The sequence below is a fragment of the Ascidia mentula genome, chromosome 5 (genome assembly GCF_947561715.1).
Source record: "Ascidia mentula chromosome 5, kaAscMent1.1, whole genome shotgun sequence".
Taxonomy (NCBI): Eukaryota; Metazoa; Chordata; class Ascidiacea; order Phlebobranchia; family Ascidiidae; genus Ascidia; species Ascidia mentula.
Genome location: NC_138570.1, coordinates 12168765 through 12194589, shown reverse-complemented (window position 1 = coordinate 12194589; position 25825 = coordinate 12168765). Strand labels below are relative to the sequence as shown.

Sequence of the window (25825 nt, the reverse complement as noted above, 5' to 3'; positions counted from 1 at the left end):
TGTGCAACCGCAAACTCAGTACTGGAGTATCAGCGTTTTCCACTGTATAATAAAGCTTGTACTGAAAGAAAATATTTTTTATCGAAAAGTCATATACTGCAAAATGGACAAGTGCTGAAAGCGCATAGTTACATACGTTGTGCAACCGCAAACGCAATACTGGAGTATCAGCGTTTTCCACTGTATAATAAAGCTTGAATTATGAATCTGACGCTCTTCTGGTGGAGAACAACAAATATACACCTTTTGTTTAAAAAAAGATTGTATTTTCTGACGTTTCGCCTGTACGTACGACTAGGCTTCTTCAGAGAATAAAACAAACACAGTAGCGAAGCGAACCAACAGGGCAAAGAAATTGAGCGACGAAAAAACAAAAGGGCGTAACAGCTAAAACACAGCGGGACATAATTCAATGGACAACATCGATCATGGGTCAAACGGCCAAACATGGGAAACCAAAGTCACGAATTGTTACGGGCGAAATTGCGGAACACGGGCGAAAGTACTTTTCCATCGTTCCGATTTAAAACATTCGGTAGCGAATTAATATAATAATTTTCCACAACCAACCGTTTTGCCAAAATTGTTTCTTGTTTTAATACTTTTGCTTCCTTCCAATTGATACGGTGGTCGGTGTCAAGCATGTGGGCACATAGGGCAGATTTATTGGGTTCCATATTGCGTATGGCTGCCTTGTGTTCTTTAATACGGGACGTTAAATTGCGCTTAGTCTGGCCAATATACACAGTGTTACAATCAAGACAAGGGATTAAGTAAACTACACCGGTCATTTGAAGCATGGGAATACGGTCTTTAGGTTTGGGAAACATGTTTTCTAAAGTGCATACCGGTTTCATGGCAACTTTTACGCCAGTGGCGTTGAGTATTCTTGATATCCGCTCAGAAACTCCCTGTACATATGGTATGGAAGTGAATGCTGTGTATGTTTGTGTGGGTTTGTTGTGTGTGTGGGGTGTGAGATTTAGGTTAGTGGGAAATTGGTTTAGTTTTAGAACGTTTTGAATGTGTTTGCGTTCAACCCTCCGAGTGTGTGGATCGGCAATATGTGTAATCGTTCTGTTATATAAGGTTCTGGCCACAGTGAGTTTTTGATGTTTCGGATGGTGTGAGGTGTATTGTAAGTAGCGGTTAGTGTGTGTAGGCTTGTAAAAAATGGAGGTGGTAAGTTTCCCGTCCGGGTTTGCAGTGACGTTTACGTCCAAAAATGACAGACTATGGTCATGTTGTGTTTCCCGGGTAAACTTAATGGAAGGTTCGATGCTGTTTATGTGGTTATGAAACCCTGCGACCTCGTCTTTTGCTATGATGACGTACGTGTCATCGACATAGCGGAGCCAAAGTCGCGGGGGTGTTTTGAAGGAAGCAAGAGCGGTTTGCTCAAGTTGTTCCATTATAATGTTGGCCAGAACCGGTGAAATGGGAGAGCCCATGGGGGTGCCAAAAATTTGTTGGTAAATGTCGTGTTTATATGTGAAAACAGTCGAGTCTAAGCACAACTGTAATGCCTCTTGGATGTGTGTTAACTTAAGATTGGTACGTTCATGTAGTGTTGTGTCTTGTTGTAGTTGGTCCAAGGATATTCTGAGCGCAACATCTGTCGGAATTGACGTAAACAGGCTAACGACATCAAACGATACTTGACACTCATGCGGAAGTAATTTATATCCTGAAATAATCTTTACAAACTCACTGGAATTTTTTACAGTAAAGTCAGTACTATTAACTAAAGGAAATAAAATTTGACTGATGAACTTAGATAGCTGGTAGGTTGGCGAGTTAACAAAAGAAACAATCGGTCTTAATGGAATACCTTCCTTATGGATTTTGGGTAACCCGTAAAACTTTGGGAGCACACCGTCGCTGCTGTGTAGTCTTCGATACTCCGGTTGGGATATGCAGTCTTCTGTCCGTAGTTTCCACACAAATTTGTTCAGTTTCGTCTCCAGTCTAGTACAAGGTGATTTGGCAAGTTTCTTGTAAGTTTCGTTGTCCGAGAGCATGGTAACAACTTTATTGTCATAATCTTGTCTGTCCATGACCACAGTGCAATTTCCTTTGTCAGCCTTGGATATGATGATGTTGGTGTCGTTCCTCAAACTCTTAGTAGCTTCCCATTCTTCTTTAGAAAAGTTTGAAGGTGGCAATTTGGCTTCTTTCAAAATCTTAGAAATTTTGCTACGGGCATGATCGGCTTCCGCTAGTTTATCTGTGCCCAGGCGTAGAAGAGCTGCTTCAGAGGCACTGATCAGATCAATGGTGGGTAATTTGTGTGGAGTGATGGCGAAATTTTGTCCCTTTTCTAACACTGTTGTTTCTGCTTTAGTTAAGACACGGGAAGAAATGTTTTTAATCCAAATTCCTTTTTGATCGGAACCCTGTTGTCTGTCTTTGTTTGAATTATCCAAAGATTTCATCTTGGCTTCATGTCTTGCTTCACATAATCTGGCTACTGCTTGTCGACGAAAATTTCCATACGAAACCAATGATTCAAAAAGACTCGGGGAAAGATGTTCCTGGAGGTGTTTCTTCAGATTCTCCGAGGTCTTCTTAAGTTGCGAGATTTTTTGGTGAGAATTGGCAATGCGACATTTTAGCAATTGCCAACCGCAGTTTCGCACAAGTTTAAAAGCCTGTCTAGTCTTGTCCGGAGGAGTTAACCTTAAACTTTTTGGAAGAGTCCTGAGGTCTTTGCATCTATGATTAAACCGTAGGTGACTGTACTCCTTTTCAATCGTGCAAATTTCTTTGATGAACCTTCGAGCCGCTAAGAGCGTCGATTTACTGTTTTCTCTTCTGATAATACTGAAAACTGAAAATAGGCTTTGACCACCTGGTATCATAATGAATTATGAATCTGACGCTCTTCTGGTGGAGAACAACAAATATACACCTTTTGTTTAAAAAAAGATTGTATTTTCTGACGTTTCGCCTGTACGTACGACTAGGCTTCTTCAGAGAATAAAACAAACACAGTAGCGAAGCGAACCAACAGGGCAAAGAAATTGAGCGACGAAAAAACAAAAGGGCGTAACAGCTAAAACACAGCGGGACATAATTCAATGGACAACATCGATCATGGGTCAAACGGCCAAACATGGGAAACCAAAGTCACGAATTGTTACGGGCGAAATTGCGGAACACGGGCGAAAGTACTTTTCCATCGTTCCGATTTAAAACATTCGGTAGCGAATTAATATAATAATTTTCCACAACCAACCGTTTTGCCAAAATTGTTTCTTGTTTTAATACTTTTGCTTCCTTCCAATTGATACGGTGGTCGGTGTCAAGCATGTGGGCACATAGGGCAGATTTATTGGGTTCCATATTGCGTATGGCTGCCTTGTGTTCTTTAATACGGGACGTTAAATTGCGCTTAGTCTGGCCAATATACACAGTGTTACAATCAAGACAAGGGATTAAGTAAACTACACCGGTCATTTGAAGCATGGGAATACGGTCTTTAGGTTTGGGAAACATGTTTTCTAAAGTGCATACCGGTTTCATGGCAACTTTTACGCCAGTGGCGTTGAGTATTCTTGATATCCGCTCAGAAACTCCCTGTACATATGGTATGGAAGTGAATGCTGTGTATGTTTGTGTGGGTTTGTTGTGTGTGTGGGGTGTGAGATTTAGGTTAGTGGGAAATTGGTTTAGTTTTAGAACGTTTTGAATGTGTTTGCGTTCAACCCTCCGAGTGTGTGGATCGGCAATATGTGTAATCGTTCTGTTATATAAGGTTCTGGCCACAGTGAGTTTTTGATGTTTCGGATGGTGTGAGGTGTATTGTAAGTAGCGGTTAGTGTGTGTAGGCTTGTAAAAAATGGAGGTGGTAAGTTTCCCGTCCGGGTTTGCAGTGACGTTTACGTCCAAAAATGACAGACTATGGTCATGTTGTGTTTCCCGGGTAAACTTAATGGAAGGTTCGATGCTGTTTATGTGGTTATGAAACCCTGCGACCTCGTCTTTTGCTATGATGACGTACGTGTCATCGACATAGCGGAGCCAAAGTCGCGGGGGTGTTTTGAAGGAAGCAAGAGCGGTTTGCTCAAGTTGTTCCATTATAATACACAGCATTCACTTCCATACCATATGTACAGGGAGTTTCTGAGCGGATATCAAGAATACTCAACGCCACTGGCGTAAAAGTTGCCATGAAACCGGTATGCACTTTAGAAAACATGTTTCCCAAACCTAAAGACCGTATTCCCATGCTTCAAATGACCGGTGTAGTTTACTTAATCCCTTGTCTTGATTGTAACACTGTGTATATTGGCCAGACTAAGCGCAATTTAACGTCCCGTATTAAAGAACACAAGGCAGCCATACGCAATATGGAACCCAATAAATCTGCCCTATGTGCCCACATGCTTGACACCGACCACCGTATCAATTGGAAGGAAGCAAAAGTATTAAAACAAGAAACAATTTTGGCAAAACGGTTGGTTGTGGAAAATTATTATATTAATTCGCTACCGAATGTTTTAAATCGGAACGATGGAAAAGTACTTTCGCCCGTGTTCCGCAATTTCGCCCGTAACAATTCGTGACTTTGGTTTCCCATGTTTGGCCGTTTGACCCATGATCGATGTTGTCCATTGAATTATGTCCCGCTGTGTTTTAGCTGTTACGCCCTTTTGTTTTTTCGTCGCTCAATTTCTTTGCCCTGTTGGTTCGCTTCGCTACTGTGTTTGTTTTATTCTCTGAAGAAGCCTAGTCGTACGTACAGGCGAAACGTCAGAAAATACAATCTTTTTTTTTAAACAAAAGGTGTATATTTGTTGTTCTCCACCAGAAGAGCGTCAGATTCATAATTCATTATGATACCAGGTGGTCAAAGCCTATTTTCAGTTTTCATAATAAAGCTTGCAATGAAAAAAAATATTTTTTATCGAAAAGTCATATACTGCAAAATGGACAAGTGCTGAAATCGCATAGTTACATACGTTGTGCAACCGCAAACTTAGTACTGGAGTATCAGCGTTTTCCACTGTATAATAAAGCTTGTACTGAAAAAAAATATTTTTTATCGAAAAGTCATATACTGCAAAATGGACAAGTGCTGAAATCGCATAGTTACATACGTTGTGCAACCGCAAACTTAGTACTGGAGTATCAGCGTTTTCCACTGTATAATAAAGCTTGCAATGAAAAAATATTTTTTATCGAAAAGTCATATACTGCAAAATGGACAAGTGCTGAAATCGCATAGTTACATACGTTGTGCAACCGCAAACTTAGTACTGGAGTATCAGCGTTTTCCACTGTATAATAAAGCTTGTACTGAAAAGACATATTTTTTATCGAAAAGTCATATACTGCAAAATGGACAAGTGCTGAAATCGCATAGTTACATGCGTTGTGCAACCGCAAACTCAGTACTGGAGTATCAGCGTTTTCCACTGTATAATAGGGCTTGTACTGAAAAAAAATATTTTTTATCGAAAAGTGATATACTGCAAAATGGACAAGTGATGAAAGCGCATAGTTACATACGTTGTGCAACCGCAAACGCAATACTGGAGTATCAGCGTTTTCCACTGTATAATAAAGCTTGCAATGAAAAAATATATTTTATCGAAAAGTCATATACTGCAAAATGGACAAGTGCTGAAATCGCATAGTTACATACGTTGTGCAACCGCAAACTTAGTACTGGAGTATCAGCGTTTTCCACTGTATAATAAAGCTTGTACTGAAAAAAAATATTTTTTATCGAAAAGTCATATACTGCAAAATGGACAAGTACTGAAATCGCATAGTTACATGCGTTGTGCAACCGCAAACTCAGTACTGGAGTATCAGCGTTTTCCACTGTATAATAAAGCTTGTACTGAAAAAACATATTTTTTATCGAAAAGTCATATACTGCAAAATGGACAAGTGCTGAAATCGCATAGTTACATACGTTGTGCAACCGCAAACTCAGTACTGGAGTATCAGCGTTTTCCACTGTATAATAAAGCTTGTACTGAAAAAACATATTTTTTATCGAAAAGTCATATACTGCAAAATGGACAAGTGCTGAAATCGCATAGTTACATACGTTGTGCAACCGCAAACTCAGTACTGGAGTATCAGCGTTTTCCACTGTATAATAAAGCTTGTACTGAAAAAAAACTATTTTTTATCGAAAAGTCATATACTGCAAAATGGACAAGTGCTGAAAAAGCATAGTTACCTGCGTTGTGCAACCGCAAACTCAGTACTGGAGTATCAGCGTTTTCCACTGTATAATAAAGCTTGTACTGAAAAAACATATTTTTATCGAAAAGTCATATACTGCAAAATGGACAAGTGCTGAAATTGCAGAGTTACATACGTTGTGCAACCGCAAACTCAGTACTGGAGTATCAGCGTTTTCCACTGTATAATAAAGCTTGTACTGAAAAAAAATATTTTTTATCGAAAAGTCATATACTGCAAAATGGACAAATGCTGAAAGCGCAGAGTTACATACGTTGTGCAACCGCAAACTCAGTACTGGAGTATCAGCGTTTTCCACTGTATAATAAAGCTTGTAATGAAAAAAAATATTTTTCATCGAAAAGTCATATACTGCAAAATGGACAAGTGCTGAAATCGCATAGTTACATACGTTGTGCAACCGCAAACTCAGTACTGGAGTATCAGCGTTTTCCACTGTATAATAAAGCTTGTACTGAAAAAAAATATTTTTTATCGAAAAGTCATATAATGCAAAATGGACAAGTGCTGAAATCGCATAGTTACCTGCGTTGTGCAACCGCAAACTCAGTACTGGAGTATCAGCGTTTTCCACTGTATAATAAAGCTTGTACTGAAAAAAAAATATTTTTCATCGAAAAGTCATATACTGCAAAATGGACAAGTGCTGGAAGCGCATAGTTACCTGCGTTGTGCAACCGCAAACTCAGTACTGGAGTATCAGCGTTTTCCACTGTATAATAAAGCTTGTACTGAAAAAACATATTTTTTATCGAAAAGTCATATACTGCAAAATGGACAAGTGCTGAAATTGCAGAGTTACATACGTTGTGCAACCGCAAACTCAGTACTGGAGTATCAGCGTTTTCCACTGTATAATAAAGCTTGTACTGAAAAAACATATTTTTTATCGAAAAGTCAAATACTGCAAAATGGACAAGTGCTGAAAGCGCAGAGTTACTTATGTTGTGCAACCGCAAACTCAGTACTGGAGTATCAGCGTTTTCCACTGTATAATAAAGCTTGTAATGAAAAAATAAATTTTTTATTGAAAAGTCATATACTGCAAAATGGACAAGTGCTGAAAGCGCAGAGTTACATACTTTGTGCAACCGCAAACTCAGTACTGGAGTATCAGCGTTTTCCACTGTATAATAAAGCTTGTACTGAAAAAAAATATTTTTTATCGAAAAGTCATATACTGCAAAATGGACAAATGCTGAAAGCGCAGAGTTACATACGTTGTGCAACCGCAAACTCAGTACTGGAGTATCAGCGTTTTCCACTGTATAATAAAGCTTGTAATGAAAAAAAATATTTTTCATCGAAAAGTCATATACTGCAAAATGGACAAGTGCTGAAATCGCACAGTTACATACGTTGTGCAACCGCAAACTCAGTACTGGAGTATCAGCGTTTTCCACTGTATAATAAAGCTTGTACTGAAAAAAAATATTTTTTATCGAAAAGTCATATACTGCAAAATGGACAAGTGCTGAAATCGCATAGTTACATACGTTGTGCAACCGCAAACTTAGTACTGGAGTATCAGCGTTTTCCACTGTATAATAAAGCTTGTACTGAAAAAACATATTTTTTATCGAAAAGTCATATACTGCAAAATGGACAAGTGCTGAAATCGCATAGTCACATGCGTTGTGCAACCGCAAACTCAGTACTGGAGTATCAGCGTTTTCCACTGTATAATAGGGCTTGTACTGAAAAAAAATATTTTTTATCGAAAAGTGATATACTGCAAAATGGACAAGTGCTGAAAGCGCATAGTTACATACGTTGTGCAACCGCAAACGCAATACTGGAGTATCAGCGTTTTCCACTGTATAATAAAGCTTGCAATGAAAAAATATATTTTATCGAAAAGTCATATACTGCAAAATGGACAAGTGCTGAAATCGCATAGTTACATGCGTTGTGCAACCGCAAACTCAGTACTGGAGTATCAGCGTTTTCCACTGTATAATAAAGCTTGTACTGAAAAAAAATATTTTTTATCGAAAAGTCATATACTGCAAAATGGACAAGTACTGAAATCGCATAGTTACATGCGTTGTGCAACCGCAAACTCAGTACTGGAGTATCAGCGTTTTCCACTGTATAATAAAGCTTGTACTGAAAAAAAATATTTTTTATCGAAAAGTCATATACTGCAAAATGGACAAGTGCTGAAATCGCATAGTTACATGTGTTGTGCAACCGCAAACTCAGTACTGGAGTATCAGCGTTTTCCACTGTATAATAAAGCTTGTACTGAAAAAACATATTTTTTATCGAAAAGTCATATACTGCAAAATGGACAAGTGCTGAAATCGCATAGTTACATGCGTTGTGCAACCGCAAACTCAGTACTGGAGTATCAGCGTTTTCCACTGTATAATAAAGCTTGTACTGAAAAAACATATTTTTTATCGAAAAGTCATATACTGCAAAATGGACAAGTGCTGAAATCGCATAGTTACATACGTTGTGCAACCGCAAACTCAGTACTGGAGTATCAGCGTTTTCCACTGTATAATAAAGCTTGTACTGAAAAAAAATATTTTTTATCGAAAAGTCATATACTGCAAAATGGACAAGTGCTGAAATCGCATAGTTACATACGTTGTGCAACCGCAAACTTAGTACTGGAGTATCAGCGTTTTCCACTGGATAAATAAGGCTTGTACTGAAAAAACATATTTTTTATCGAAAAGTCATATACTGCAAAATGGACAAGTGCTGAAATCGCATAGTTACATACGTTGTGCAACCGCAAACTCAGTACTGGAGTATCAGCGTTTTCCACTGTATAATAAAGCTTGTACTGAAAAAAAATATTTTTTATCGAAAAGTCATATACTGCAAAATGGACAAGTGCTGAAATCGCATAGTTACATGCGTTGTGCAACCGCAAACTCAGTACTGGAGTATCAGCGTTTTCCACTGTATAATAAAGCTTGTACTGAAAAAAAATATTTTTTATCGAAAAGTCATATACTGCAAAATGGACAAGTGCTGAAAGCGCATAGTTACATACGTTGTGCAACCGCAAACGCAATACTGGAGTATCAGCGTTTTCCACTGTATAATAAAGCTTGCAATGAAAAAAAATATTTTTTATCGAAAAGTCATATACTGCAAAATGGACAAGTGCTGAAATCGCATAGTTACATACGTTGTGCAACCGCAAACTCAGTACTGGAGTATCAGCGTTTTCCACTGTATAATAAAGCTTGTACTGAAAAAAAATATTTTTTATCGAAAAGTCATATACTGCAAAATGGACAAGTGCTGAAAGCGCAGAGTTACATACATTGTGCAACCGCAAACTCAGTACTGGAGTATCAGCGTTTTCCACTGTATAATAAAGCTTGTACTGAAAAAAAATATTTTTTATCGAAAAGTCATATACTGCAAAATGGACAAGTGCTGAAATCGCATAGTTACCTGCGTTGTGCAACCGCAAACTCAGTACTGGAGTATCAGCGTTTTCCACTGTATAATAAAGCTTGTACTGAAAAAAAATATTTTTTATCGAAAAGTCATATACTGCAAAATGGACAAGTGCTGAAATCGCAGAGTTACATGCGTTGTGCAACCGCAAACTCAGTACTGGAGTATCAGCGTTTTCCACTGTATAATAAAGCTTGTAATGAAAAAAAATATTTTTCATCGAAAAGTCACATACTGCAAAATGGACAAGTGCTGAAATCGCATAGTTACATACGTTGTGCAACCGCAAACTCAGTACCGGAGTATCAGCGTTTTCCACTGTATAATAAAGCTTGTACTGAAAAAACATATTTTTTATCGAAAAGTCATATACTGCAAAATGGACAAGTGCTGAAATCGCATAGTTACATACGTTGTGCAACCGCAAACTCAGTACTGGAGTATCAGCGTTTTCCACTGTATAATAAAGCTTGTACTGAAATAAAATATTTTTTATCGAACAGTCATATACTGCAAAATGGACAAATGCTGAAAGCGCAGAGTTACATACGTTGTGCAACCGCAAACTCAGTACTGGAGTATCAGCGTTTTCCACTGTATAATAAAGCTTGTAATGAAAAAAAATATTTTTCATCGAAAAGTCATATACTGCAAAATGGACAAGTGCTGAAATCGCATAGTTACATACGTTGTGCAACCGCAAACTCAGTACTGGAGTATCAGCGTTTTCCACTGTATAATAAAGCTTGTACTGAAAAACATATTTTTTATCGAAAAGTCATATACTGCAAAATGGACAAGTGCTGAAATCGCATAGTTACATACGTTGTGCAACCGCAAACTCAGTACTGGAGTATCAGCGTTTTCCACTGTATAATAAAGCTTGTACTGAAAAAAAATATTTTTTATCGAAAAGTCATATACTGCAAAATGGACAAGTACTGAAATCGCATAGTTACATGCGTTGTGCAACCGCAAACTCAGTACTGGAGTATCAGCGTTTTCCACTGTATAATAAATTTGTACTGAAAAAAAATATTTTTTATCGAAAAGTCATATACTGCAAAATGGACAAGTGCTGAAATCGCATAGTTACATGCGTTGTGCAACCGGAAACTCAGTACTGGAGTATCAGCGTTTTCCACTGTATAATAAAGCTTGTACTGAAAAAAAATATTTTTTATCGAAAAGTCATATACTGCAAAATGGACAAGTGCTGAAATCGCAGAGTTACATACGTTGTGCAACCGCAAACTCAGTACTGGAGTATCAGCGTTTTCCACTGTATAATAAAGCTTGTAATGAAAAAAAATATTTTTCATCGAAAAGTCATATACTGCAAAATGGACAAGTGCTGAAATCGCATAGTTACATACGTTGTGCAACTGCAAACTCAGTACTGGAGTATCAGCGTTTTCCACTGTATAATAAAGCTTGTACTGAAAAAACATATTTTTTATCGAAAAGTCATATACTGCAAAATGGACAAGTGCTGAAATCGCATAGTTACATACGTTGTGCAACCGCAAACTCAGTACTGGAGTATCAGCGTTTTCCACTGTATAATAAAGCTTGTACTGAAAAAAAATATTTTTTATCGAAAAGTCATATACTGCAAAATGGACAAGTGCTGAAATCGCATAGTTACTTGCGTTGTGCAACCGCAAACTCAGTACTGGAGTATCAGCGTTTTCCACTGTATAATAAAGCTTGTACTGAAAAAACATATTTTTTATCGAAAAGTCATATGCTGCAAAATGGACAAGTGCTGAAATCGCATAGTTACATACGTTGTGCAACCGCAAACTCAGTACTGGAGTATCAGCGTTTTCCACTGTATAATAAAGCTTGTACTGAAAAAAAATATTTTTTATCGAAAAGTCATATACTGCAAAATGGACAAGTGCTGAAATCGCATAGTTACATGCGCTGTGCAACCGCAAACTCAGTACTGGAGTATCAGCGTTTTCCACTGTATAATAAAGCTTGTACTGAAAAAAAATATTTTTTATCGAAAAGTCATATACTGCAAAACGGACAAGTGCTGAAATCGCATAGTTACATACGTTGTGCAACCGCAAACTTAGTACTGGAGTATCAGCGTTTTCCACTGGATAAATAAGGCTTGTACTGAAAAAACATATTTTTTATCGAAAAGTCATATACTGCAAAATGGACAAGTGCTGAAATCGCATAGTTACATACGTTGTGCAACCGCAAACTCAGTACTGGAGTATCAGCGTTTTCCACTGTATAATAAAGCTTGTACTGAAAAAAAATATTTTTTATCGAAAAGTCATATACTGCAAAATGGACAAGTGCTGAAATCGCATAGTTACATGCGTTGTGCAACCGCAAACTCAGTACTGGAGTATCAGCGTTTTCCACTGTATAATAAAGCTTGTACTGAAAAAAAATATTTTTTATCGAAAAGTCATATACTGCAAAATGGACAAGTGCTGAAAGCGCATAGTTACATACGTTGTGCAACCGCAAACGCAATACTGGAGTATCAGCGTTTTCCACTGTATAATAAAGCTTGCAATGAAAAAAAATATTTTTTATCGAAAAGTCATATACTGCAAAATGGACAAGTGCTGAAATCGCATAGTTACATACGTTGTGCAACCGCAAACTCAGTACTGGAGTATCAGCGTTTTCCACTGTATAATAAAGCTTGTACTGAAAAAAAATATTTTTTATCGAAAAGTCATATACTGCAAAATGGACAAGTGCTGAAAGCGCAGAGTTACATACATTGTGCAACCGCAAACTCAGTACTGGAGTATCAGCGTTTTCCACTGTATAATAAAGCTTGTACTGAAAAAAAATATTTTTTATCGAAAAGTCATATACTGCAAAATGGACAAGTGCTGAAATCGCATAGTTACCTGCGTTGTGCAACCGCAAACTCAGTACTGGAGTATCAGCGTTTTCCACTGTATAATAAAGCTTGTACTGAAAAAAAATATTTTTTATCGAAAAGTCATATACTGCAAAATGGACAAGTGCTGAAATCGCAGAGTTACATGCGTTGTGCAACCGCAAACTCAGTACTGGAGTATCAGCGTTTTCCACTGTATAATAAAGCTTGTAATGAAAAAAAATATTTTTCATCGAAAAGTCACATACTGCAAAATGGACAAGTGCTGAAATCGCATAGTTACATACGTTGTGCAACCGCAAACTCAGTACCGGAGTATCAGCGTTTTCCACTGTATAATAAAGCTTGTACTGAAAAAACATATTTTTTATCGAAAAGTCATATACTGCAAAATGGACAAGTGCTGAAATCGCATAGTTACATACGTTGTGCAACCGCAAACTCAGTACTGGAGTATCAGCGTTTTCCACTGTATAATAAAGCTTGTACTGAAATAAAATATTTTTTATCGAACAGTCATATACTGCAAAATGGACAAATGCTGAAAGCGCAGAGTTACATACGTTGTGCAACCGCAAACTCAGTACTGGAGTATCAGCGTTTTCCACTGTATAATAAAGCTTGTAATGAAAAAAAATATTTTTCATCGAAAAGTCATATACTGCAAAATGGACAAGTGCTGAAATCGCATAGTTACATACGTTGTGCAACCGCAAACTCAGTACTGGAGTATCAGCGTTTTCCACTGTATAATAAAGCTTGTACTGAAAAACATATTTTTTATCGAAAAGTCATATACTGCAAAATGGACAAGTGCTGAAATCGCATAGTTACATACGTTGTGCAACCGCAAACTCAGTACTGGAGTATCAGCGTTTTCCACTGTATAATAAAGCTTGTACTGAAAAAAAATATTTTTTATCGAAAAGTCATATACTGCAAAATGGACAAGTACTGAAATCGCATAGTTACATGCGTTGTGCAACCGCAAACTCAGTACTGGAGTATCAGCGTTTTCCACTGTATAATAAATTTGTACTGAAAAAAAATATTTTTTATCGAAAAGTCATATACTGCAAAATGGACAAGTGCTGAAATCGCATAGTTACATGCGTTGTGCAACCGCAAACTCAGTACTGGAGTATCAGCGTTTTCCACTGTATAATAAAGCTTGTACTGAAAAAAAATATTTTTTATCGAAAAGTCATATACTGCAAAATGGACAAGTGCTGAAATCGCAGAGTTACATACGTTGTGCAACCGCAAACTCAGTACTGGAGTATCAGCGTTTTCCACTGTATAATAAAGCTTGTAATGAAAAAAAATATTTTTCATCGAAAAGTCATATACTGCAAAATGGACAAGTGCTGAAATCGCATAGTTACATACGTTGTGCAACTGCAAACTCAGTACTGGAGTATCAGCGTTTTCCACTGTATAATAAAGCTTGTACTGAAAAAACATATTTTTTATCGAAAAGTCATATACTGCAAAATGGACAAGTGCTGAAATCGCATAGTTACATACGTTGTGCAACCGCAAACTCAGTACTGGAGTATCAGCGTTTTCCACTGTATAATAAAGCTTGTACTGAAAAAAAATATTTTTTATCGAAAAGTCATATACTGCAAAATGGACAAGTGCTGAAATCGCATAGTTACTTGCGTTGTGCAACCGCAAACTCAGTACTGGAGTATCAGCGTTTTCCACTGTATAATAAAGCTTGTACTGAAAAAACATATTTTTTATCGAAAAGTCATATGCTGCAAAATGGACAAGTGCTGAAATCGCATAGTTACATACGTTGTGCAACCGCAAACTCAGTACTGGAGTATCAGCGTTTTCCACTGTATAATAAAGCTTGTACTGAAAAAAAATATTTTTTATCGAAAAGTCATATACTGCAAAATGGACAAGTGCTGAAATCGCATAGTTACATGCGCTGTGCAACCGCAAACTCAGTACTGGAGTATCAGCGTTTTCCACTGTATAATAAAGCTTGTACTGAAAAAAAATATTTTTTATCGAAAAGTCATATACTGCAAAATGGACAAGTGCTGAAAGCGCATAGTTACATACGTTGTGCAACCGCAAACGCAATACTGGAGTATCAGCGTTTTCCACTGTATAATAAAGCTTGCAATGAAAAAAAATATTTTTTATCGAAAAGTCATATACTGCAAAATGGACAAGTGCTGAAATCGCATAGTTACATACGTTGTGCAACCGCAAACTCAGTACTGGAGTATCAGCCTTTTCCACTGTATAATAAAGCTTGTACTGAAAAAAAATATTTTTTATCGAAAAGTCATATACTGCAAAATGGACAAGTGCTGAAAGCGCAGAGTTACATACGTTGTGCAACCGCAAACTCAGTACTGGAGTATCAGCGTTTTCCACTGTATAATAAAGCTTGTACTGAAAAAAAATATTTTTTATCGAAAAGTCACATACTGCAAAATGGACAAGTGCTGAAAGCGCATAGTTACATACGTTGTGCAACTGCAAACTCAGTACTGGAGTATCAGCGTTTTTCACTGTATAATAAAGCTTGTACTGAAAAAACAATATTTTTTATCGAAAAGTCATATACTGCAAAATGGACAAGTGCTGAAATCCCATAGTTACATACGTTGTGCAACCGCAAACTCAGTACTGGAGTATCAGCGTTTTCCACTGTATAATAAAGCTTGTACTGAAAAAAAAATATTTTTCATCGAAAAGTCATATACTGCAAAATGGACAAGTGCTGAAATTGCATAGTTACATACGTTGTGCAACCGCAAACTCAGTACTGGAGTATCAGCGTTTTCCACTGTATAATAAAGCTTGTACTGAAAAAACATATTTTTTATCGAAAAGTCATATACTGCAAAATGGACAAGTGCTGAAATCGCATAGTTACATACGTTGTGCAACCGCAAACTCAGTACTGGAGTATCAGCGTTTTCCACTGTATAATAAAGCTTGTACTGAAAAAACATATTTTTTATCGAAAAGTCAAATACTGCAAAATGGACAAGTGCTGAAAGCGCAGAGTTACTTATGTTGTGCAACCGCAAACTCAGTACTGGAGTATCAGCGTTTTCCACTGTATAATAAAGCTTGTAATGAAAAAAAATATTTTTTATCGAAAAGTCATATACTGCAAAATGGACAAGTACTGAAATCGCATAGTTACATGCGTTGTGCAACCGCAAACTCAGTACTGGAGTATCAGCGTTTTCCACTGTATAATAAAGCTTGTACTGAAAAAAAATATTTTTTATCGAAAAGTCACATACTGCAAAATGGACAAGTGCTGAAAGCGCATAGTTACATACGTTGTGCAACTGCAAACTCAGTACTGGAGTATCAGCGTTTTTCACTGTATAATAAAGCTTGTACTGAAAAAACAATATTTTTTATCGAAAAGTCATATACTGCAAAATGGACAAGTGCTGAAATCCCATAGTTACATACGTTGTGCAACCGCAAACTCAGTACTGGAGTATCAGCGTTTTCCACTGTATAATAAAGCTTGTACTGAAAAAAAAATATTTTTCATCGAAAAGTCATATACTGCAAAATGGACAAGTGCTGAAATTGCATAGTTACATACGTTGTGCAACCGCAAACTCAGTACTGGAGTATCAGCGTTTTCCACTGTATAATAAAGCTTGTACTGAAAAAACATATTTTTTATCGAAAAGTCATATACTGCAAAATGGACAAGTGCTGAAATCGCATAGTTACATACGTTGTGCAACCGCAAACTCAGTACTGGAGTATCAGCGTTTTCCACTGTATAATAAAGCTTGTACTGAAAAAACATATTTTTTATCGAAAAGTCAAATACTGCAAAATGGACAAGTGCTGAAAGCGCAGAGTTACTTATGTTGTGCAACCGCAAACTCAGTACTGGAGTATCAGCGTTTTCCACTGTATAATAAAGCTTGTAATGAAAAAAAATATTTTTTATCGAAAAGTCATATACTGCAAAATGGACAAGTGCTGAAAGCGCAGAGTTACATACTTTGTGCAACCGCAAACTCAGTACTGGAGTATCAGCGTTTTCCACTGTATAATAAAGCTTGTACTGAAAGAAAATATTTTTTATCGAAAAGTCATATACTGCAAAATGGACAAGTGCTGAAAGCGCATAGTTACATACGTTGTGCAACCGCAAACGCAATACTGGAGTATCAGCGTTTTCCACTGTATAATAAAGCTTGTACTGAAAAAAAATATTTTTTATCGAAAAGTCATATACTGCAAAATGGACAAGTGCTGAAATCGCATAGTTACATACGTTGTGCAACCGCAAACTTAGTACTGGAGTATCAGCGTTTTCCACTGTATAATAAAGCTTGTACTGAAAAAACATATTTTTTATCGAAAAGTCATATACTGCAAAATGGACAAGTGCTGAAATCGCATAGTTACATGCGTTGTGCAACCGCAAACTCAGTACTGGAGTATCAGCGTTTTCCACTGTATAATAGGGCTTGTACTGAAAAAAAATATTTTTTATCGAAAAGTGATATACTGCAAAATGGACAAGTGCTGAAAGCGCATAGTTACATACGTTGTGCAACCGCAAACGCAATACTGGAGTATCAGCGTTTTCCACTGTATAATAAAGCTTGCAATGAAAAAATATATTTTATCGAAAAGTCATATACTGCAAAATGGACAAGTGCTGAAATCGCATAGTTACATGCGTTGTGCAACCGCAAACTCAGTACTGGAGTATCAGCGTTTTCCACTGTATAATAAAGCTTGTACTGAAAAAAAATATTTTTTATCGAAAAGTCATATACTGCAAAATGGACAAGTACTGAAATCGCATAGTTACATGCGTTGTGCAACCGCAAACTCAGTACTGGAGTATCAGCGTTTTCCACTGTATAATAAAGCTTGTACTGAAAAAACATATTTTTTATCGAAAAGTCATATACTGCAAAATGGACAAGTGCTGAAATCGCATAGTTACATGCGTTGTGCAACCGCAAACTCAGTACTGGAGTATCAGCGTTTTCCACTGTATAATAAAGCTTGTAATGAAAAAAAATATTTTTCATCGAAAAGTCATATACTGCAAAATGGACAAGTGCTGAAATCGCATAGTTACATACGTTGTGCAACCGCAAACTCAGTACTGGAGTATCAGCGTTTTCCACTGTATAATAAAGCTTGTACTGAAAAAACATATTTTTTATCGAAAAGTCATATACTGCAAAATGGACAAGTGCTGAAATCGCATAGTTACATACGTTGTGCAACCGCAAACTCAGTACTGGAGTATCAGCGTTTTCCACTGTATAATAAAGCTTGTACTGAAAAAAAATATTTTTTATCGAAAAGTCATATACTGCAAAATGGACAAGTGCTGAAATCGCATAGTTACCTGCGTTGTGCAACCGCAAACTCAGTACTGGAGTATCAGCGTTTTCCACTGTATAATAAAGCTTGTACTGAAAAAAAATATTTTTTATCGAAAAGTCATATACTGCAAAATGGACTAGTGCTGAAATCGCATAGTTACATACGTTGTGCAACCGCAAACTTAGTACTGGAGTATCAGCGTTTTCCACTGTATAATAAAGCTTGTACTGAAAAAACATATTTTTTATCGAAAAGTCATATACTGCAAAATGGACAAGTGCTGAAATCGCATAGTTACATACGTTGTGCAACCGCAAACTCAGTACTGGAGTATCAGCGTTTTCCACTGTATAATAAAGCTTGTACTGAAAAAAAATATTTTTTATCGAAAAGTCATATACTGCAAAATGGACAAGTGCTGAAATCGCATAGTTACATGCGTTGTGCAACCGCAAACTCAGTACTGGAGTATCAGCGTTTTCCACTGTATAATAAAGCTTGTACTGAAAAAAAAATTTTTTATCGAAAAGTCATATACTGCAAAATGGACAAGTGCTGAAAGCGCATAGTTACATACGTTGTGCAACCGCAAACGCAATACTGGAGTATCAGCGTTTTCCACTGTATAATAAAGCTTGCAATGAAAAAAAATATTTTTTATCGAAAAGTCATATACTGCAAAATGGACAAGTGCTGAAATCGCATAGTTACATACATTGTGCAACTGCAAACTCAGTACTGGAGTATCAGCGTTTTCCACTGTATAATAAAGCTTGTACTGAAAAAAAATATTTTTTATCGAAAAGTCATATACTGCAAAATGGACAAGTGCTGAAAGCGCAGAGTTACATACGTTGTGCAACCGCAAACTCAGTACTGGAGTATCAGCGTTTTCCACTGTATAATAAAGCTTGTACTGAAAAAAAATATTTTTTATCGAAAAGTCATATACTGCAAAATGGACAAGTGCTGAAATCGCATAGTTACCTGCGTTGTGCAACCGCAAACTCAGTACTGGAGTATCAGCGTTTTCCACTGTATAATAAAGCTTGTACTGAAAAAAAATATTTTTTATCGAAAAGTCATATACTGCAAAATGGACAAATGCTGAAAGCGCAGAGTTACATACGTTGTGCAACCGCAAACTCAGTACTGGAGTATCAGCGTTTTCCACTGTATAATAAAGCTTGTAATGAAAAAAAATATTTTTCATCGAAAAGTCATATACTGCAAAATGGACAAGTGCTGAAATCGCATAGTTACATACGTTGTGCAACCGCAAACTCAGTACTGGAGTATCAGCGTTTTCCACTGTATAATAAAGCTTGTACTGAAAAAACATATTTTTTATCGAAAAGTCATATACTGCAAAATGGACAAGTGCTGAAATCGCATAGTTACATACGTTGTGCAACCGCAAACTCAGTACTGGAGTATCAGCGTTTTCCACTGTATAATAAAGCTTGTACTGAAAAAAAATATTTTTTATCGAAAAGTCATATACTGCAAAATGGACAAATGCTGAAAGCGCAGAGTTACATACGTTGTGCAACCGCAAACTCAGTACTGGAGTATCAGCGTTTTCCACTGTATAATAAAGCTTGTAATGAAAAAAAATATTTTTCATCGAAAAGTCATATACTGCAAAATGGACAAGTGCTGAAATCGCATAGTTACATACGTTGTGCAACCGCAAACTCAGTACTGGAGTATCAGCGTTTTCCACTGTATAATAAAGCTTGTACTGAAAAAACATATTTTTTATCGAAAAGTCATATACTGCAAAATGGACAAGTGCTGAAATCGCATAGTTACATACGTTGTGCAACCGCAAACTCAGTACTGGAGTATCAGCGTTTTCCACTGTATAATAAAGCTTGTACTGAAATAAAATATTTTTTATCGAAAAGTCATATACTGCAAAATGGACAAATGCTGAAAGCGCAGAGTTACATACGTTGTGCAACCGCAAACTCAGTACTGGAGTATCAGCGTTTTCCACTGTATAATAAAGCTTGTACTGAAAAAAAATATTTTTTATCGAAAAGTCATATACTGCAAAATGGACAAGTGCTGAAAGCGCATAGTTACATACGTTGTGCAACCGCAAACGCAATACTGGAGTATCAGCGTTTTCCACTGTATAATAAAGCTTGCAATGAAAAAAAATATTTTTTATCGAAAAGTCATATACTGCAAAATGGACAAGTGCTGAAATCGCATAGTTACATACGTTGTGCAACCGCAAACTCAGTACTGGAGTATCAGCCTTTTCCACTGTATAATAAAGCTTGTACTGAAAAAAAATATTTTTTATCGAAAAGTCATATACTGCAAAATGGACAAGTGCTGAAAGCGCAGAGTTACATACGTTGTGCAACCGCAAACTCAGTACTGGAGTATCAGCGTTTTCCACTGTATAATAAAGCTTGTACTGAAAAAAAATATTTTTTATCGAAAAGTCACATACTGCAAAATGGACAAGTGCTGAAAGCGCATAGTTACATACGTTGTGCAACTGCAAACTCAGTACTGGAGTATCAGCGTTTTTCACTGTATAATAAAGCTTGTACTGAAAAATCAATATTTTTTATCGAAAAGTCATATACTGCAAAATGGACAAGTGCTGAAATCCCATAGTTACATACGTTGTGCAACCGCAAACTCAGTACTGGAGTATCAGCGTTTTCCACTGTATAATAAAGCTTGTACTGAAAAAAATATATTTTTCATCGAAAAGTCATATACTGCAAAATGGACAAGTGCTGAAATTGCATAGTTACATACGTTGTGCAACCGCAAACTCAGTACTGGAGTATCAGCGTTTTCCACTGTATAATAAAGCTTGTACTGAAAAAACATATTTTTTATCGAAAAGTCATATACTGCAAAATGGACAAGTGCTGAAATCGCATAGTTACATACGTTGTGCAACCGCAAACTCAGTACTGGAGTATCAGCGTTTTCCACTGTATAATAAAGCTTGTACTGAAAAAACATATTTTTTATCGAAAAGTCAAATACTGCAAAATGGACAAGTGCTGAAAGCGCAGAGTTACTTATGTTGTGCAACCGCAAACTCAGTACTGGAGTATCAGCGTTTTCCACTGTATAATAAAGCTTGTAATGAAAAAAAATATTTTTTATCGAAAAGTCATATACTGCAAAATGGACAAGTGCTGAAAGCGCAGAGTTACATACTTTGTGCAACCGCAAACTCAGTACTGGAGTATCAGCGTTTTCCACTGTATAATAAAGCTTGTACTGAAAGAAAATATTTTTTATCGAAAAGTCATATACTGCAAAATGGACAAGTGCTGAAAGCGCATAGTTACATACGTTGTGCAACCGCAAACGCAATACTGGAGTATCAGCGTTTTCCACTGTATAATAAAGCTTGCAATGAAAAAAAATATTTTTTATCGAAAAGTCATATACTGCAAAATGGACAAGTGCTGAAATCGCATAGTTACATACGTTGTGCAACCGCAAACTTAGTACTGGAGTATCAGCGTTTTCCACTGCATAATAAAGCTTGTACTGAAAAAAAATATTTTTTATCGAAAAGTCATATACTGCAAAATGGACAAGTGCTGAAATCGCATAGTTACATACGTTGTGCAACCGCAAACTTAGTACTGGAGTATCAGCGTTTTCCACTGTATAATAAAGCTTGTACTGAAAAAACATATTTTTTATCGAAAAGTCATATACTGCAAAATGGACAAGTGCTGAAATCGCATAGTTACATGCGTTGTGCAACCGCAAACTCAGTACTGGAGTATCAGCGTTTTCCACTGTATAATAGGGCTTGTACTGAAAAAAAATATTTTTTATCGAAAAGTGATATACTGCAAAATGGACAAGTGCTGAAAGCGCATAGTTACATACGTTGTGCAACCGCAAACGCAATACTGGAGTATCAGCGTTTTCCACTGTATAATAAAGCTTGCAATGAAAAAATATATTTTATCGAAAAGTCATATACTGCAAAATGGACAAGTGCTGAAATCGCATAGTTACATGCGTTGTGCAACCGCAAACTCAGTACTGGAGTATCAGCGTTTTCCACTGTATAATAAAGCTTGTACTGAAAAAAAATATTTTTTATCGAAAAGTCATATACTGCAAAATGGACAAGTACTGAAATCGCATAGTTACATGCGTTGTGCAACCGCAAACTCAGTACTGGAGTATCAGCGTTTTCCACTGTATAATAAAGCTTGTACTGAAAAAACATATTTTTTATCGAAAAGTCATATACTGCAAAATGGACAAGTGCTGAAATCGCATAGTTACATGCGTTGTGCAACCGCAAACTCAGTACTGGAGTATCAGCGTTTTCCACTGTATAATAAAGCTTGTAATGAAAAAAAATATTTTTCATCGAAAAGTCATATACTGCAAAATGGACAAGTGCTGAAATCGCATAGTTACATACGTTGTGCAACCGCAAACTCAGTACTGGAGTATCAGCGTTTTCCACTGTATAATAAAGCTTGTACTGAAAAAACATATTTTTTATCGAAAAGTCATATACTGCAAAATGGACAAGTGCTGAAATCGCATAGTTACATACGTTGTGCAACCGCAAACTCAGTACTGGAGTATCAGCGTTTTCCACTGTATAATAAAGCTTGTACTGAAAAAAAATATTTTTTATCGAAAAGTTATATACTGCAAAATGGACAAGTGCTGAAATCGCATAGTTACCTGCGTTGTGCAACCGCAAACTCAGTACTGGAGTATCAGCGTTTTCCACTGTATAATAAAGCTTGTACTGAAAAAAAATATTTTTTATCGAAAAGTCATATACTGCAAAATGGACTAGTGCTGAAATCGCATAGTTACATACGTTGTGCAACCGCAAACTTAGTACTGGAGTATCAGCGTTTTCCACTGTATAATAAAGCTTGTACTGAAAAAACATATTTTTTATCGAAAAGTCATATACTGCAAAATGGACAAGTGCTGAAATCGCATAGTTACATACGTTGTGCAACCGCAAACTCAGTACTGGAGTATCAGCGTTTTCCACTGTATAATAAAGCTTGTACTGAAAAAAAATATTTTTTATCGAAAAGTCATATACTGCAAAATGGACAAGTGCTGAAATCGCATAGTTACATGCGTTGTGCAACCGCAAACTCAGTACTGGAGTATCAGCGTTTTCCACTGTATAATAAAGCTTGTACTGAAAAAAAATATTTTTTATCGAAAAGTCATATACTGCAAAATGGACAAGTGCTGAAAGCGCATAGTTACATACGTTGTGCAACCGCAAACGCAATACTGGAGTATCAGCGTTTTCCACTGTATAATAAAGCTTGCAATGAAAAAAAATATTTTTTATCGAAAAGTCATATACTGCAAAATGGACAAGTGCTGAAATCGCATAGTTACATACGTTGTGCAACTGCAAACTCAGTACTGGAGTATCAGCGTTTTCCACTGTATAATAAAGCTTGTACTGAAAAAAAATATTTTTTATCGAAAAGTCATATACTGCAAAATGGACAAGTGCTGAAAGCGCAGAGTTACATACGTTGTGCAACCGCAAACTCAGTACTGGAGTATCAGCGTTTTCCACTGTATAATAAAGCTTGTACTGAAAAAAAATATTTTTTATCGAAAAGTCATATACTGCAAAATGGACAAGTGCTGAAATCGCATAGTTACCTGCGTTGTGCAACCGCAAACTCAGTACTGGAGTATCAGCGTTTTCCACTGTATAATAAAGCTTGTACTGAAAAAAAATATTTTTTATCGAAAAGTCATATACTGCAAAATGGACAAATGCTGAAAGCGCAGAGTTACATACGTTGTGCAACCGCAAACTCAGTACTGGAGTATCAGCGTTTTCCACTGTATAATAAAGCTTGTAATGAAAAAAAATATTTTTCATCGAAAAGTCATATACTGCAAAATGGACAAGTGCTGAAATCGCATAGTTACATACGTTGTGCAACCGCAAACTCAGTACTGGAGTATCAGCGTTTTCCACTGTATAATAAAGCTTGTACTGAAAAAACATATTTTTTATCGAAAAGTCATATACTGCAAAATGGACAAGTGCTGAAATCGCATAGTTACATACGTTGTGCAACCGCAAACTCAGTACTGGAGTATCAGCGTTTTCCACTGTATAATAAAGCTTGTAATGAAATAAAATATTTTTTATCGAAAAGTCATATACTGCAAAATGGACAAATGCTGAAAGCGCAGAGTTACATACGTTGTGCAACCGCAAACTCAGTACTGGAGTATCAGCGTTTTCCACTGTATAATAAAACTTGTAATGAAAAAAAATATTTTTCATCGAAAAGTCATATACTGCAAAATGGACAAGTGCTGAAATCGCATAGTTACATACGTTGTGCAACCGCAAACTCAGTACTGGAGTATCAGCGTTTTCCACTGTATAATAAAGCTTGTACTGAAAAAACATATTTTTTATCGAAAAGTCATATACTGCAAAATGGACAAGTGCTGAAATCGCATAGTTACATACGTTGTGCAACCGCAAACTCAGTACTGGAGTATCAGCGTTTTCCACTGTATAATAAAGCTTGTACTGAAAAAAAATATTTTTTATCGAAAAGTCATATACTGCAAAATGGACAAGTACTGAAATCGCATAGTTACATGCGTTGTGCAACCGCAAACTCAGTACTGGAGTATCAGCGTTTTCCACTGTATAATAAAGCTTGTACTGAAAAAAAATATTTTTTATCGAAAAGTCATATACTGCAGAATGGACAAGTGCTGAAATCGCATAGTTACATGCGTTGTGCAACCGCAAACTCAGTACTGGAGTATCAGCGTTTTCCACGGTATAATAAAGCTTGTACTGAAAAAAAATATTTTTTATCGAAAAGTCATATACTGCAAAATGGACAAGTGCTGAAATCGCAGAGTTACATACGTTGTGCAACCGCAAACTCAGTACTGGAGTATCAGCGTTTTCCACTGTATAATAAAGCTTGTAATGAAAAAAAATATTTTTCATCGAAAAGTCATATACTGCAAAATGGACAAGTGCTGAAATCGCATAGTTACATACGTTGTGCAACCGCAAACTCAGTACTGGAGTATCAGCGTTTTCCACTGTATAATAAAGCTTGTACTGAAAAAACATATTTTTTATCGAAAAGTCATATACTGCAAAATGGACAAGTGCTGAAATCGCATAGTTACATACGTTGTGCAACCGCAAACTCAGTACTGGAGTATCAGCGTTTTCCACTGTATAATAAAGCTTGTACTGAAAAAAAATATTTTTTATCGAAAAGTCATATACTGCAAAATGAACAAGTGCTGAAATCGCATAGTTACTTGCGTTGTGCAACCGCAAACTCAGTACTGGAGTATCAGCGTTTTCCACTGTATAATAAAGCTTGTACTGAAAAAAAATATTTTTTATCGAAAAGTCATATACTGCAAAATGGACAAGTGCTGAAATCGCATAGTTACATACGTTGTGCAACCGCAAACTTAGTACTGGAGTATCAGCGTTTTCCACTGTATAATAAAGCTTGTACTGAAAAAACATATTTTTTATCGAAAAGTCATATACTGCAAAATGGACAAGTGCTGAAATCGCATAGTTACATACGTTGTGCAACCGCAAACTCAGTACTGGAGTATCAGCGTTTTCCACTGTAAAATAAAGCTTGTACTGAAAAAAAATATTTTTTATCGAAAAGTCATATACTGCAAAATGGACAAGTGCTGAAATCGCATAGTTACATGCGTTGTGCAACCGCAAACTCAGTACTGGAGTATCAGCGTTTTCCACTGTATAATAAAGCTTGTACTGAAAAAAAATATTTTTTATCGAAAAGTCATATACTGCAAAATGGACAAGTGCTGAAATCGCATAGTTACATACTTTGTGCAACCGCAAACTCAGTACTGGAG

The 25825-nt window shown here is 36.5% G+C and overlaps 1 protein-coding gene across 1 annotated transcript; it reads right to left on the bottom strand.

Moving 5' to 3' along the window:
- Window positions 1-461: 461 nt before the first annotated feature.
- Window positions 462-1451, bottom strand: LOC145902921 (uncharacterized). Its single transcript, XM_082991010.1, has one exon. It carries the CDS (start codon window positions 1449-1451, stop codon window positions 462-464), a length of 990 nt encoding a protein of 329 aa, XP_082847136.1.
- Window positions 1452-25825: the final 24374 nt, after the last annotated feature.